This window comes from Eulemur rufifrons, chromosome 1 (genome assembly GCF_041146395.1).
Source record: "Eulemur rufifrons isolate Redbay chromosome 1, OSU_ERuf_1, whole genome shotgun sequence".
NCBI classification, from domain to species: domain Eukaryota; kingdom Metazoa; phylum Chordata; class Mammalia; order Primates; family Lemuridae; genus Eulemur; species Eulemur rufifrons.
Window position 1 is genome coordinate 52,692,609 of NC_090983.1, and position 15,609 is coordinate 52,708,217.

Genomic DNA, 15,609 nt, shown 5'->3' on the forward strand with positions numbered 1-15,609 from the left:
GAGTGTTCCACATTCGGCTCCAGTGGAGAATAACGATGAATAATAACGAGTGGGTGAGGCTGTTGATTTGCTTATAAAGGAAAACTTGTTTCTCTTTTCTGCCTCTTGCTTCCTCTGGGGTCCAGCCGCCTTTTCTGTTTCCCCTCTTGTATGGATGGCCTCATTGCTCTGAGGCTCGGCAGCCTGGGGAGAGGAAGAGTAGCAATAATAGAAACAAACCTTTCTGCAAAGGTACTAAAAGTTTCTAAAATGGCCCAACGACATGCTGGGGGGAGGGGCGGGGAGAGGCGGAGATGTTGCACAGTGACTCGCATCATCAAATAGAAACTCCAGGCAACTGCAGCTGTGAAAAGATCGTGTTAAAGAAACAGGATGACTGTGGTTTACTGTGAGCATCAATTTTCCTGTTGAGCATTTTTACAGGAAGTTGCAGAACAAAGCCAAATTCATCTTAATTAGTTGTAATGGTTTTCAGATCTTAAATACATCCAACTAAGTTTGCATCACGGCGGAGTCTCTGAAGAATGGAATCAAGAATAATTAGAAGTAGGAATCCCAAAGCTGCATGCTTTTTAAAATTCAAGATTTTAGCAGCAATTTGAGTTTGCTAAGTGATTTTATTTTTGCAGTGTAACTGTAGTGGATTCATTGCCTTTGCAATGAGTGCCCCTGCAATTATTTTTCATGGTTCTAATAACTCAGTATGAATTTAAGAACCTTTTCACATTAAAACGGTGTTGAGTTACATGTATTATAAATTTTCTTCTGTTAATATTTTTTGGTCAAACAATTGTATGTGCATGTATGTGTGTGATACATGTAAATAGAGAGAGAGATCTCTGTGTGTGTGTGTGTGTGTGTGTGTGTGTGTTATTTGCAAGCTGGAAGGATATATACATAAAAATAATATGAGTCATTAGTAATCCCCAACCGTTTTTCATCTAAAATCTAATTATTATTGAGTACTTCTGTGGTTAAATACAACTTTAGTGTTTTATTTTCATCTTTGTGTATTGTTGTGGTTTCTGTTCTCTACAACTCTCCCTCTGGAAACAAGAGGAAAACAAATCTCAAAAAAAACCCACAAATAAATGTAACCCAAAGAAGCCAAAAGCACATGAGAAATACATACATGAAACTGAGTTAAAACATTATTTATAAAGTAAGATATAAATGAGTGTAAACAAAAATAAGACAAAGAATAGAAAATAACGAGGGCAAGAGAGCAGATGGGTCTCTGAATCTGTCCGGTTTTATTATTTCTGATACCGTCCTCCCACCCTACTCCCACATGTCATCAAATAAAATCCCCCTCTGTTGATTCAACCATTTCAGAAAGAAAAGTTCACTTTGAAAACCCCATTCATTTTAGGTAGGATAGTATTTGAGGATTACTTTTAGCAAAATTTATGTAGAGCAAATTGCTTTATATTTTTGGACAGTCCCAAATCGTGATAAACATAACTGGATCAAGCTGCTCCCGTCTTCTCTGATAGAACCCTCCTCACTCAGGATGAGAGCCTGGCCTTCCGGGGATTGTCAGCTGTGTTCTCTGGGGGTCTGTGGGAAATCACTCTCTTCCTCGTGTCATTCTGTAGTGTGGACCTCACGTGGTGCAATCTAGAATGAATTTTAAGTTGGCCATGAAACTAAGAAACAGCTTATTTAAATAACTAGCCCATATTTTTGATCCCAAGGAGATCGATCATTTTACTTTCAGGGAAAATTCTGCTTTCCTAGATGAGCACATTGAAGAAGAAACTATGCATTTCTGGGACACATCTGGACTGAACCGTGGGCTGGGGTTGAGCCTCTAGCTGGCCATGCCATTAGGGAGAATACGTGCCCTGTACTGGTGGGGAGCGGGCCGAGCAAGTCTCTTTGTCACAGGGTGTCCCCTTGTAACCAATGTTACATGTTTAGCAAATGGGTACAGGCTGCAAGATGCCCTGGTTGGTCTGGGATCAGTGTGTGATCCTTGATGTGAGTGTTAAACCTTGATGTTGAACTAGTAACACTGTAGGAAAACCAACAAAGCCATTCATTCACAGAACTAGGAAATCCAGAGTTTCCAAATATTGATGTATATTTGTGTGTGCGAGTGTATATGTATGTGTGTAGGCAACAAAGAACCAATAATTGAATTTTTAAAGTCACTTATGCAAATTATTCTGCTCTGTTCTCTAAACCCATAAACCCATTTCCTTTACAAAAGATTTATTAGTAGATCTCTCGCCTTACCTCAACTATTTTTCACCTAATATTTGATGGTTTTTGAATGATTCATTCTGTTATTAAATAAAGCATTGGCAATCACTCACATACTCTAGGGTTCAGGCTGATTTTCAAAATTTTTTTAATGTGTGACAGTCTAGAAATATCTTGGGTAAGAAATAAATTGATGGATATTTTATTCAAAAGCCATTATCTTGTCATATCCATAATAGATAATAGATGAACATGGGTTGTTAATAATGTAAATTCATCCACTAGGACTGCCATAACAAAATACTACAGACTGGGCAGATAAATAACAGAAATTTGTTTTCTCCCAGTTCTGAGGGCTAGAAGTCCAAGATGAAGGTGTCAGCAGGTTTGGTTTCTCCTGAGGTCTCTCTCCTTTGCAAAGGCTGCCTTCTCACTGTGTCCTCACATGGTCCTTCTGCCTGTGCACATATCTGATGTCTCTTCCCCTTCTTGTAAGGACTCCAGTCTTATTGGATTAGGGCCTCACCCTAATGACCTCATTTTAACTTAATGACCTCTTTAAAGACCCAATCTCTAAATACAGTTGCATTCTGAGGTCCTGGGGGTTAGGGCTTCAACATATCAATTTGCAGGTACCTAGTTCAGCCCATTACACTGTATATGAAACCATGTGAAACTCAACACACCAGGTGAACATTTTAGAAAGTCCGGCTTTTCTGCCTGTGAAGAACGTTATCTAAACATTGAAATTCATCCTCAGTGCCTGGAATGGGGTCGGGTGGGAGGGCAGGGCTTAGCAGAAGGGTAGATGTGTGACCTGCCAGCTGTCGGGAGCCTGACTAGGGGTGCAGAGTGGGATGCAGCACACAGCTGATTCTGATGCAGGAGATGACAGGCAGCCTCTGGGGAACTGCTGCCCTCCCTCCGCTTGTTCTAGGGCCCCTTCTGGCCCCAGGACAGAGCCTCCCTCCTGCCATGCTGCCATCTCCAAGGGAAGAACCAAATGCAGTCAGGCCCAGTCATCAGTTGACCTCATTCCCACCCTATTCAGCTCTACTCATCTCTACTGGGCAAAGCCCGAGCCCTTCAACTCAGCCCCCAGGTCCATCCCTCCTCTGCCATGCACTTGGCGGCTTACGCACCAGCAGGACCCTCAAGGAGGACAGATCCAAGACCTGTCCACTAATGGTGTGCTCTCCCAAGCGGTACTGAAAGCGTGCCATGTACCATTGCACTTAATCTTCCCAACAACTTTCCACTCATCAGATGGGAAAGAGAGGCCCAGAGAAATTAAATTCTTGTCCCAGGCTTAATAGGTAGCAGAGCAAGGATTCGGAACCAAACTTGCCGGACCCAGATCTCATGTTCTCACTTTTTCATTCCATAAACCACACCAGTAAAGACTCCTGTGACAACTGCTATGACAGTTTTTAAATGCATAAAATAAAATACAGAGAATTTCACAGGAAAATAATTGTACTAAAATATGTACTTCTTTATTAATGGTTTAAACAATAAGATCTGGCGACAGATCTAAACATTGCCAGAATTTTCAAAATTGTTGACCTGCAATTGTAATATGATGTGAAAATATAATATGTGAAAACTACATGGTAAAAGAATCACAGGTATTGTGGTTTCTGACCTATACTCATAATTGAAGGAAATGCTAAATTTCAAGTATCGCTTAGTAGAAATAATAGCTACTTTTTTTCATCCAAGTTCATGACCCCCTGAATTCTGTCCACTGACCCTGCAGGTGGAGGATCCAGGCAGGAATGGCTGGTCCGTGCCCTGGTGCCGAGGCCTTTAGGAAGGTCCAGCTGTGACTCTGATGTGGGCAGTTAACTCCATCAGAGGAGGGAAGCCCCGACTCTCCCAAAGCCTTCGGGTTCTACCTCACTGGGGAAGTTGGAGGCAGTCAGGAAAATAAGTCCTAGTACTTAACGCTGGCAGGGTCCCCTGAACTAGCGCTGATTCTTTTGTTCAAACCTCACGATGTTTTAGGGGTGATGCTGGGGTCCATTCCAATGGCAAGCACTTGGCTAAGTAGCACGAAGATAGCAAAGGCTGGTCTCTGAGTGGACCAAAGATAAGGATTGACCACACACAGCCCCACCCCCACCCCTGCTCATCCATGTGATACCCGGTTCTTTCACTCCACACCCTACTTTGTGCCAGGTATTGGCATAGGTGGAGTCCACAGGCTGGTGGGAAGGCAACCAAGAAGTGGATCTGGCATGGAGCACCATGAGCTTGGTCTCCTTTGATCCATGGGGTGAATGAGGTGGCAGGATCGGAGTCTGGGTTTTCTCACACATTTCCCTAGAGACCCCCAGCCTGTAGAAGTCCAGGATGTGCCCGGAAGCTATTCAGCCGAAAAGGAACAAGGGGTACGTGGTGACCTGTCACCCCCTTTTAGCACTGAAGCGGGAGTGGGCATGGTTCATCTGGAGGGGAGTGAGAGGTGGGGGCAGGGAGACAAGTGTGCAGAAGTGGAGGAGGAGGGTGCTTGGTTCTCTGCACCAGCCTGGGGAAAGTGAGAGCGCTCACCCGCAGATCCTCTCCGGGCTGTTATCTAAGGTAGCCTGGAGGGGAAGGCCACACTTCTTGCAAGACCCTGAAGCGTTTAATAGCTTCTTGCTTCCTGAGCCTTGGTTTTGCCTGTCTGGCCCCGGCCCCTGCCCTGGCCCCAGCCACAGCTGCTGCTATTGCTCTCACACTAGCCCTCTGGACCACAAAGTTAGCACAGTCCCCCCTGGACTTGTGGTCCAGAAGTTTATTTATGTCAGTTACTGCACAGACCGTACTAAAACAGCAACAACAGAGAATTGTAAAATAATTAAGGAGGCCTTTCAGGGTGGCGGTCCCCTGAAAGTGTCCCCATTCCACAGTCTGGCCCTGTCTGTGCAGGACAGAGTTTTAATTTGGAGTCTGTACCCAGAGATAGACACAGGAGAACCAAATCCATAAAAAGTTCCTGTTAGTTGACAAGAAGCCACTCCTTCCTAGGTGTTAGGATGGCAGGATGACAGAAGGTTAGTTGGTGAACATGGATCAGATAAAATAGAGTCTTGAGGGACATTTCATCCACCAGACACATGGATGGACTGTTCCCTGGAGCCCAGCTCTCAGGCCCGCCAGCGGGCAGACCAGGCTGCCCCTCTTCCTTGGCGTAAGCCGCCTTCCCCAGCTCGATTAATAGCTTTGATCTGGCTCCAGCATCCTTCACAGTTAGTTGGCCCCAAATTCAGTTCAAATCCCTGTCCTTCCTCCTGGTCCTCGAAGACGCCTGACTCTGAGGCCTCTGAACGTGCCGTCTGCGGCTGGAGAGCCCCTTTATAGAGGGCCACCTGCCACCGGCCACAGGCACCCAACCTTGCTGGCGGCACCCGCTTGGCTTGTGGAAACAATAGGTCATGCAGAGAAGACCAACTTAAGGAACGCATTTGGAAAGAATCCTGTCTGAGACGGTCTCTTACTGAAAACCAGATTCCAATCTAGTTAGCAGGTGAGCTGTAGCACTAATTAGCCTGCCGAAAAATGCTTATTAGATCATTAAAAGGACATGATTTGAACGAATTGCCACAGGGCTTCTTAGGGAGTGACTTAATTTCTGAGTCTCAGTGTGCTCATCTGTGAAATGACCACCATCAAGCCAGCTTGAGGTGTCATTGCAGGAGTGACAGTGCGAGTGTGGCGCCTGGGTCCAGCTCATTCTCCATAAACCACAGCTGCTGTTGCTGCCGTGGAAGTTTTAAAAATTCCAATTTCCAGACAGCCCACTTGAAACGGAACTGTTCCAAACTGTGTTCTTGTTTCCCAGCCGCCGTGATGAGTCCGGCAGTGCCCTTGTGGCTTTTCCATTCCATTTCTGTTCACAGAAGGCAGACCATCTAGCATTATTTTAATAGAAGGTTATTTGTTTCAAGGTATAAATTTTCCACATTAACTTTTAGTGATTGAACGAAATTAATATTTTCAATTCTAAGAAATTGTTTTCTGCAATTAGACTACTGAGAATTTAAAAAAAAATAATAATTCTGCTGTTTGAAACTTAGGACACATTTTCCATGGAAATAATGTTATTCAGGTGGCCAGTGTCCCAGGCTGCCCACTGTTCAAGGCTCGGACTCTACGATAGAGCTTTAGTGCGCAGGAATCGCCCAGGGATCTTGTCAAAATGCTGAAGCACATTCAGTGAGGGGCGGGAGGGGCTGAGAGTCGATGTTTCTAGCAGCTCCTAGGTCAGGTGCCTATCCGGGACTAGACTTTGCGTAGCAAGGGTGGGGTGGGAGAGGCTGGCGTGACTTAGGGGTGAGAGCAGGGGGTGAGGTGTTGGCTGGGATGAGGGGTTCTACTGAGGCCGAGGGACAGGACTCCAGGGATTGGGGGAAAGAGTTCACGGCTAGTGTAACTCTGTGGGTGCTTTGCTGTCATCTCTCCTGCCCCTTGTGTTTGCCAGGCTGCCCCCTCCACCCTGCTAGCCCCACCCACCCAGCCAGGGTACCTAAACTCTCCCACCCAGCCACAGAGTCTGGCCTTCCCTTTGTTCCCAGAGCAAGCACTCTGCGGACAGAGGTGCGTTTCTGGTGAACAGCCGGAAGTTACAGGCCTGACTCCTCCTCGTTCGCTTAGGTCTGTGAGGAAATGCTTGATGGCACAAGGATAGCAATGGCTGGTCTTCGAGTGCACCAGAGATAATAAGGATCACTGCACACACCCCCATCTCATCTGCCTCACGTTTCCCTTCCCCTTAGTGATCCTGTCTCCCTGCCTGGAGGACTGTGAGAACTGTGAGGGCGGAACAAAGGTAGATGCGTCCGTCCTCGTATTCCCGTAGTGCAGACTCAGACCAGGCTAGTGTCAGCAATCTCCACTAGAGAACCAGAGAAGCAAAACCAACCAGTGTGGCATGCGGTGGGCAGGGCGGGAGAGCAAGAAAGGATTTTGTCCTGGAAATGAGTGAGGAAGAGGAGCCACTCAAGTGGGTTTGTTTTCCATCAAACTTGGCCGGGATACATTTCTACCAGATGCATGAAAACCTTCTTGCTTTGCACAGCTTGGGGCACTAGATGTGGCTTCCGTTCTCGCCAAGCACTCAGAACCATCCCCCCGACGCCCCCACCCAATTAGGGTCCTTCTAGAACAGCAACGTTTTGGCAGTGAGGTAAAGGTAGGCCCATCTCTCCTGAAAGTTGACCTATGTGAAGCTGTCACTTTGGCAGGAAAGGGGGGAGGACGATCAGCGCAGGGAATTACTAAGAAGTCGAATACATGACTGTGCTGTTCCTTTTTGTCTTGTTTTTACAGATTTATCAGCAAGACTGTTGAAAGCGTAACAGTCCAAGATGCCCGTCCCTCCCCCTCCAGCACCCCCACCGCCCCCTACATTTGCACTGGTGAGTATCCTCTCCCCATTCATTTTCTGTGCATACAGAAAACCAAATGAAGTCAAAACCTGGCACACATGTATTTGTTCTAAACGCATTTGCATTCTGGCTTGCATGTGATACGGCAGGCTTTCCCAGTGCCCAGCGTAAGCCAAACCCTGAGACCTAGCGAATGCAAACAACACGAGGGGTTTTGTTTGTGTAAGGTCTCCTGTGATGCATAGGACAAGCATGGAATGTGGGTTATTAGGTTTCCTCTGCCGTGTCCAAGGAAGGAAACGTGCTGTCCTGAGACGGAGGTTCACGGAGCAGTTTTGAAACCAGCATGCACTGTTCCCATTCAAGTGAGCTCAACGTCTAGCCTTTAAACTTCTGGGCAGTGTAGGGGCCAAGGGAAACTTCCCCTTTGCCCTCTGAAGGTTTGCTGAAAAATCAACTCACAAAAGGCAGATTAATTGGAGAAAGGCAGACAAATTTTATTCACATGTACATGGGGAGAACCACAGAGTGATTACCTGCCCCGAAAAGGGGTTCAGAAGCTTACATACCTTCCTGGCAAAACAGGTTATGGGGGGAGGAATTCTATTGATGGGATTACTAGGGAGAATGATTAGGTCAGGGAAGAGGAATTAACTTGTGTACCATCTTGTGAAAGGGTCTGTTCAGGGGTGGTTACCTTCTTGGTATTACAGGGAAGGTAAGAAAACACAATTGTTCCCCTTGGTGGGTGTGGATCTTGGTCAGATAAAGGAACTTCAGCTTCATCCTGTGCTTTGGGGGCAGGAGATGCTCAGAGAGACCTTGAGGTTTCTTCAGTTCAGCATGTCAAAATACAATATTTTGAGGTGTTGGTTTCTGAGCCCCAACAGCAGGAAACCCAAGTCTCTGTCTTCAGTGCATCCATTAAAGTGTCTTCCAGTCTCACTCATTTTGTTTTTTTCTGCCTTTTCCCTCTCCCACTCTGTTTTTTTTTTTTTTTTTTTTTTTTTTTTTTTTGAGACAGAGTCTCACTCTGTTGCCCGGGCTAGAGTGAGTGCCGTGGCGTCAGCCTAGCTCACAGCAACCTCAAACTCCTGAGCTCAAGGGATCCTCCTGTCTCAGCCTCCCGAGTAGCTGGGACTACAGGCATGCACCACCATGCCCGGCTAATGTTTTCTATATATATTTTTAGCTGTCCATATAATTTCTTTCTATTTTTAGTAGAGATGGGGTCTCGCTCTTGCTCAGGCTGGTCTCGAACTCCTGAGCTCAAACGATCCGCCCACCTCGGCCTCCCAGAGTGCTAGGATTACAGGCGTGAGCCACCGCGCCCGGCCTCCCACTCTGTTTTTGACAAATATCATCCCACCACCACCACCTCCACACACACTCACATCCCCTTTTAAATCTACGCTTGCATTTAGATGTCTGCCTCCCAAAAGAATTTCTTCACTGGACTCATCCTGGTCTTTTGGTTGACCTGTCCAGGGAGTTGGTGCACCCTCTTCCAGGAAGTCAGCCGCCCTCAGTGTGGTGACATGGAAAGGTTACAAGATGCATTCCATGTCCAAGGCCTCCCCCAGCTGGTGAGGCCTTTGCCGCTAAGGGGCCTCCTCACACTGATGGTCCCTTCATTTTTCACATGGGGAAACTGACGCTAAGAGAAGAAAAGTCCCTTGTCCCAGGTTACCATGGGACACATTTATATAACTCATCTGAGGTTGGAACCTAGTGGGAAGAACTGACCGTTAATTAGCTCATTGTGACTCGAAGTGTGGTCTTCCAGCTACTTGTTAGGGTCCCCAGGGAGATAAGAACAGACATTGAGAGTAAGCATTTAGAAACATGTATAGCAATTTGATGGGGGTTTTATGTCTGTTTCTAAGATTAAATTTCGTATCTTTTTTAAAACTAACTCATTTTTCTAATAATTAATTGTTAGTTTATAAAAGTGTCAGTTCATGATGAAAAAATTTTTTAAAACTGGTCCTTCACATGGATAAGTTGAGAAGCTCTGATCTGGCTAACATAACAGGATTAGTTTATCTATATCTCCCCAAAAGTGTGGGTTGTAGAACACTGCTGGGTAGTACATGGATTAATTTTTTTAATTTTAATGGTCACATATTTATTGTATTGTGTTCTAAAAATTATAACTAGCACATCTAACCCAGGGTTTAATACTGAGATAATTTAAAAGAAAACATTCATTGAAAAACACTATAGTATGTAACATAGTGAATTGACTTAATGAAAAATATTAAATAAATAATAACATAGGTGACATGAGAAGATGAGACAAATCATGAATGTTGTACCAGAATGATTGAAGTTTGGGAAACCCTTGTTTATCCTCTTAACTCATTTCCAACCATTATTATCTAATTCAAAGCAACGTCCTGGGTAAATAAGCTCTAGAGATGAGAAAAAAGAAAGGTTGGTGGCCATCACAGGACACTGCCCTGGTGGAACAACACAATTAAGGGCCCTGGACACAAAAGAAGTTAGCACCCAAGGAGGTCAGGTGTCAAAATAAATTCTGAGGCAGAACAGGAGGTCACTGAAGCTTGCTGACCCCAAACCGGTAAGAGATCCAATGTGGACACATCACTTAACCTCTCTAGCCCTCAGGATTTTTTCATCCTTAAAATGAAGACAGTAGGTCATTTCAAAAGCTCTTTGCAAGATGTCCAAAGTATGTTGTTAAGTTGAAAAAACAAGTTTCAGAGCAATAAAGAATAATCCTGTTAGCAAAAGCCAACTGTGTTTGCAAAGAACATTTCTGGAGAGACATCCGAGAAACTTTTAACAGTCTCGCTTCAAGGTGTGTTGGGGCTGATGGGGAAGGGGCATTTTAGGACCCACATTTACCCTCCGTCAGATTATAAGGAAGGCTCTGGAATCAGACTGCCAGGGTTTGAACCCCGGCTCCTCCTATACTAACCAGGTGACTGGGACAAATGACTTAACCTCCCTATACCTCAGTTTCCTTGTCTATAAAACAGAAATAATAGCTCACAGGGTTGATGAAGACTAAATGAAGTAATACACATAAAGTGCTGAAAACAGGGCCTAGCCCAGAATAAAAGCTATGTAAATGTTAACAGTTATAAGCAAATAATTCATAATTTAATTATTTCAAGACATTTCCAACTTATAAATTTTTTTTTTTTTTTTTTTTTTAGAAATAGGGTCTCTCTCTGCTGCCCAGGCTGGAGTGCAGTGGCACAATCATAGCTCATTGCAACCTCAAACTCCTGGGCTCAAGCAATCCTCCTGCCTCAGCCTTCTGAATAGCTGGGACTACAGGCATGTGCCATCACACTGGGCTAATGTTTAAATTTTTTATAGAGATGGGGTCTCACTATGTTGTCTAGGCTGGTCTCAAACTCCTGGGTTCAAGTGATCCTCCCACGTCAGCCTCCTAAGTAGCAGGGATTACAGACTTAAGCCACCATACCCAGCTTATATAGTAATTCTATTTAGCCTCCTTCGTGGTTCTCCTGAGCTCTCCCTCTGCCTCTAACTCTGATAACAAAACGCTAGGCACAGTGGTGTGAGTCTGTAATCCCTGCTACTCCAGAGGCCGAGGTGGGAGGATCACTTGAGCCCAGGAGTTCAAGGTTTTAGTGCACCATGACCACGCCTGTGATAGCCACTCCACTGCACTTCAGCCTGAGTGACAGAGTAAGGCCCTGTGTCTAAAAAAAAAAAAAAAAAGAAAAAGAGGAAGAAGAAAAGGGTAGGTGAGGGATCAAGCCCTGCATTTCCCCAACTTTACCTCCTATGGCCCTAACTGGCACGTCTAGAATCACGTCCCTTCATCCGTTTCAGAAAGACTGGGGCCAGCCCAGGACTCTCAGGTCTGCAGGAAGGACCCATGGGTTTGGAGCAGCCACTCTCCGTGGGACCATGCAGTTTCTGAGTATAACAGACACAGGCAGGTGCCTACTTCCAGGTGCATATGCTGGACTCTTAGGGTCCCCACTCCCTAAAGTAACTCTGGAGGAATGAGATCCCAATTTCATAGTAAGGATGTTTCCCTGGAATTCTGGAAATACAAGAAAATACCCAAGCATGTTAAAGCAGCACCTTTGTCCGTATGCAGTTTCCTGTGAACTAAGCTTTCAAAGGAATTAAACATCGGTCATACTTAGGCCAATGGGACATGAAGGAACTTGGGGGGTAATGAAAATGTTCTATGTCTTGATGGTGGTTACATGACTGTATATGTTCTTCAAAACGCAGAACTGTCAACTAAAAGGATCATTTAACTATATATAAATTATATCTCAATAAATCTGACTTAAAAAGAAAAAAAAAGCATCCTTGGCAATGTAGGCAGATGAAGTTACTTTCTAAAACTTTTGTGGGTTTTTGAAAAAAATACAGCTGACCCTTTTAGCTAGAGACAATTTTTCCCTTGCACCAGGTTAATTCTAAAAGATAGGAAAGGGAAACTATTCTTCAGGCACGTTCTGGTGAATGAAGCCCAGCAGTGCCCTGCAGAATCCTCCCAGACTTAAAATTCCCTTCTTGTGTCTATCCCTGTAACCTGGCCCTGTTGGTTATAGCCAGATTGTGGTCTGAATTTTCAGAGAACTTAATCAGGGATTGACTCATCCTGCCTTAAAAATGAATGTAATTTATTGCTGCATCTGCTCCCAAACATCTGGGTCTTAGAAAAAATGATATGGTGTCTAAAACTTGTGGAGAATTTATAACCTATCACCAGAACCTTAATATGAAGCTTCCAATACCCTGCTCGTCCCAGCTGAATGTTAGAATGCATGATTTTAATCTAAAAGATGAATGTAAGTGTGTATGGCTTCCTTTCAGGCCAATACAGAGAAGCCTACCTTGAATAAGACAGAGCAGGCTGGGAGAAATGCTCTCCTCTCTGATATCAACAAAGGGAAGAAACTGAAGAAGACAGTCACCAATGACAGAAGTGCACCGATATTGGACAGTAAGTGAAAAAAGCTATTTTCCATGGAGGTAAATGGCTTATGGTCTAATAATCAACCCTACCCCTCCCAGAAGAAAAAAATTTGGGGGGGGGCTGCCGGTTAACAACAGCTGCAAAGCTGGCAAAATAAAAGACTGTATCACCACGGCTTTGGCTTGGGTTCCCTTGTAATGCTGCAGGAAGCCAATATAATAATTCTTTGTCCAAGACATACACAGCAGTGATTCTCTGCACTATTCACAGCACTTTCTGGAGATTAACCCATTGCTCCTGACACCACAGATCAGGAGACAGCATGAAATATGGAAAGAGCCCTAGCCCTGGAATCACAGGATGTGGGTTCAAGTTCTGGCCCATCCCTCACGTACCATCTCCAAGCCTGATTGTCTTCATTCGTAAAGTGGAGATGATAATACCTGTTCTGCTGACCTCGCAGGTTTCTTATGAGCTTCAAATGAGATAATGCCTGTAAAAGTGTTTTGTTGTCTGGAATATGTAATTCAAGTGTAAGATATGATTATTGGGAGCTTAGATAGAGAGAGGAAATGAGATCACAACTTTGCGTATGTACCCATCTAAATCTGAGATACTTTCAGGAACAAGGCAGGGTATGTATAAACAAGTAAATACCCACAACACAAAGCTACTTATTAACATTTACAACGGGACAAAAAATTATCCGTGACTAGGATCTACTGGTAATTAATATCAGGTCTCAAGACTGTCTCCTCACAGTCCTAGACCTTTCCACTGCCCACCAGATGTCCCCAAGATTTGTCCTAGACTACAGATCCCATGTGGATTCAATAGGAAATACATTGACCTCCCAAAATCACCAGATGGCACTACGTCGTAGACAAGTGAATAATGAGGCAGGATGTTAGCAAAGTGGAGGAATGGAAAAAAGACCATGGTAAGGCGTTTGAACATTGCTCTGTTACCAGGCAAGGTGGTGCAAATGAGAGTGCATCACTTCTCAGGAAGGCACTGTGGGCTTTGTGACTGTTGACTTCACCCAGTCTGACCTCTAGGCCCACAAAACTGATGTGGTTATTGTATAATCCTTTAGTCCTCATGATAAGTGTCACGAGATTCTCCCTGGAGGGGAGCCCAGCAGAGTCACTTATATCTGGGGAGTCTTGGTCCCGCAGCCATCTGAGTTGTGGTCCCTGGTATGGGGCCAGAGGAGCTGCCGCCCTCTGGGACAGAGGCCAGCCTTTCCCTCCACGACAAGAGGGAGCCTAGGGCCCTGTCGAAGGAGACTGGACAGTCTGGACCTATTCCTGAATCCCCTAGTGGAAACATATTGTATTCTTCAAGGTTCACTTCTCTCCCCCCATTAAACGGGAATAATGTTAGTTCTTCTCCCTTCCAGCTAGCTCCATGATGTTTAATAATGTGCTTTATTTGATGGAAACAAGATATAGCCCAATGCATGCCCTTGCAGTCCATGCACTTATTTGGACTCCTAAACTGCTGTCTCGAGCTCTTTGCAAGTGGCAAAGTTCATCACGGTTTTCTATCTGTTGGCATGTGAAATTTCTCTAGGCTCTATGTCAAAATGTTGACCGTGGTTATGCATGATAGCTCTTGACTTCGGCCCTGTCCTGCAGTTTAAATGACCTGGAGCCAGTTAGCTGTCCTCAACTTTAGTTTCTCTGTCTGAAAGATGAACAAATGTTGCAGTAATAAACACTATGGATTATGTCTGATGGTGCAGGAGTTCCTCCAAATTTTCAATACCATGTAAATGTGTCTTATGTAATGTATCATTCATTAACAAATAATGTTTGAATGACAAGGACAATGTCAATATATTGGTACAATTTTTAAATTTTACATGGAAGCCATTTTGCATACACTTCTGAAAATTGTTATTCTAATTTGATTTATATCAGATTATTTCTTCTATCAACAGAGCTACCGTAAGCATCCCAGAAAACTCCACACCTAAAAGAGATGTAGAGCTAACACAAACTTATGATAAATCTAATCCAGAAGAAAACAAAATACAAATGAATAAAATTAGAACCCAGCAGATTAGAGATCTGAAGCAGATTTTCTAAAATTAAGGGTAATATAATGAAGTTATATACAAAAACATTTTAAGATCTTAATTTTCTAAGAGGAGCATAAATTTATTAAAATTCACTCAGGAAGCCTCAGTGAGCAAGGAAAAAGATGAAAACTTTATCAAATTACTTTCTCACCAAAAAGCTTTGGAGCCATAGTAAATGCTTTCAAATTTTAAGAAACAGCTATTTGAAATGCTGTATAAACCATTCCCAAACATAGGAAGAGACAGAAAGCTATCTGATAGCTGTGATGAAGCTGGCATATCCTAAGATCACACTTGACAAAGGCGTTAGACACAAAAGAGAAAGCTGTACATTAGTGGTTTTCAACTAAGGGTGATTTTCGTGGCAATGTCTGAAGACATTTTTAGTTGTCACAACTCGTGAGGGGAGGGGAGGGGTGGGGCGGAGAGAGCTGCTACTGGCATCTAGTGGGCAGAGGCCAGGGGTGCTGCATATATTCCCTAAAGAACAGGACAGCCACCCACAACAAAGAATTATCTGACCCAAAATGTCAGTACTTCCAAGATTGAAAAACCCTGAGATAGACCACTTACCATCATAGGTGAGAGAATACTACATAAAATACCAAAAAATCTAATTCAATAGTATGTTAAAAGAATAATACACCAAAACCAGGGATTATCCAATTTTAGGTGTTAGAAAGTCTATTTATCCATCATATCAAATAAGAAAGACCATCTCAGTAGACCTTGAATAGGCATTTGATAAAATTCCACACTATAAGAAAGTCTTAAAAACCAATTAAAATGGAAGGATTCTTCCTGACCAAATATTTAGAAAGGAAAAAAATCTATTTCAAACCAATAGTCAATATTGAACTTTGAAACATTAGAAGCATCCTCATTAAAATCGAACGTGGTTGCCTTTAGCAACATTAATAATTTACATTGTTATGGAAGTTCAGCCATCAAAGTAATTACTTATATAAAACAGAAATAAGACACACTTAGAAAAGAGGAGG

At 43.9% G+C, this 15,609-nt stretch overlaps 1 protein-coding gene across 1 annotated transcript in view; it reads left to right on the plus strand.

Moving 5' to 3' along the window:
* WIPF1 (WAS/WASL interacting protein family member 1) overlaps window positions 1-15,609 on the plus strand; it is a 108,271-nt gene that overhangs the window by 75,976 nt on the left and 16,686 nt on the right. The window contains exons 2-3 of the mRNA XM_069470677.1: window positions 7,522-7,610; window positions 12,420-12,549. Of these exons, the coding sequence (XP_069326778.1) occupies window positions 7,560-7,610; window positions 12,420-12,549 (181 nt within the window). The 5' untranslated portion in view covers window positions 7,522-7,559. The remainder of the gene's footprint in view (window positions 1-7,521; window positions 7,611-12,419; window positions 12,550-15,609) is intronic.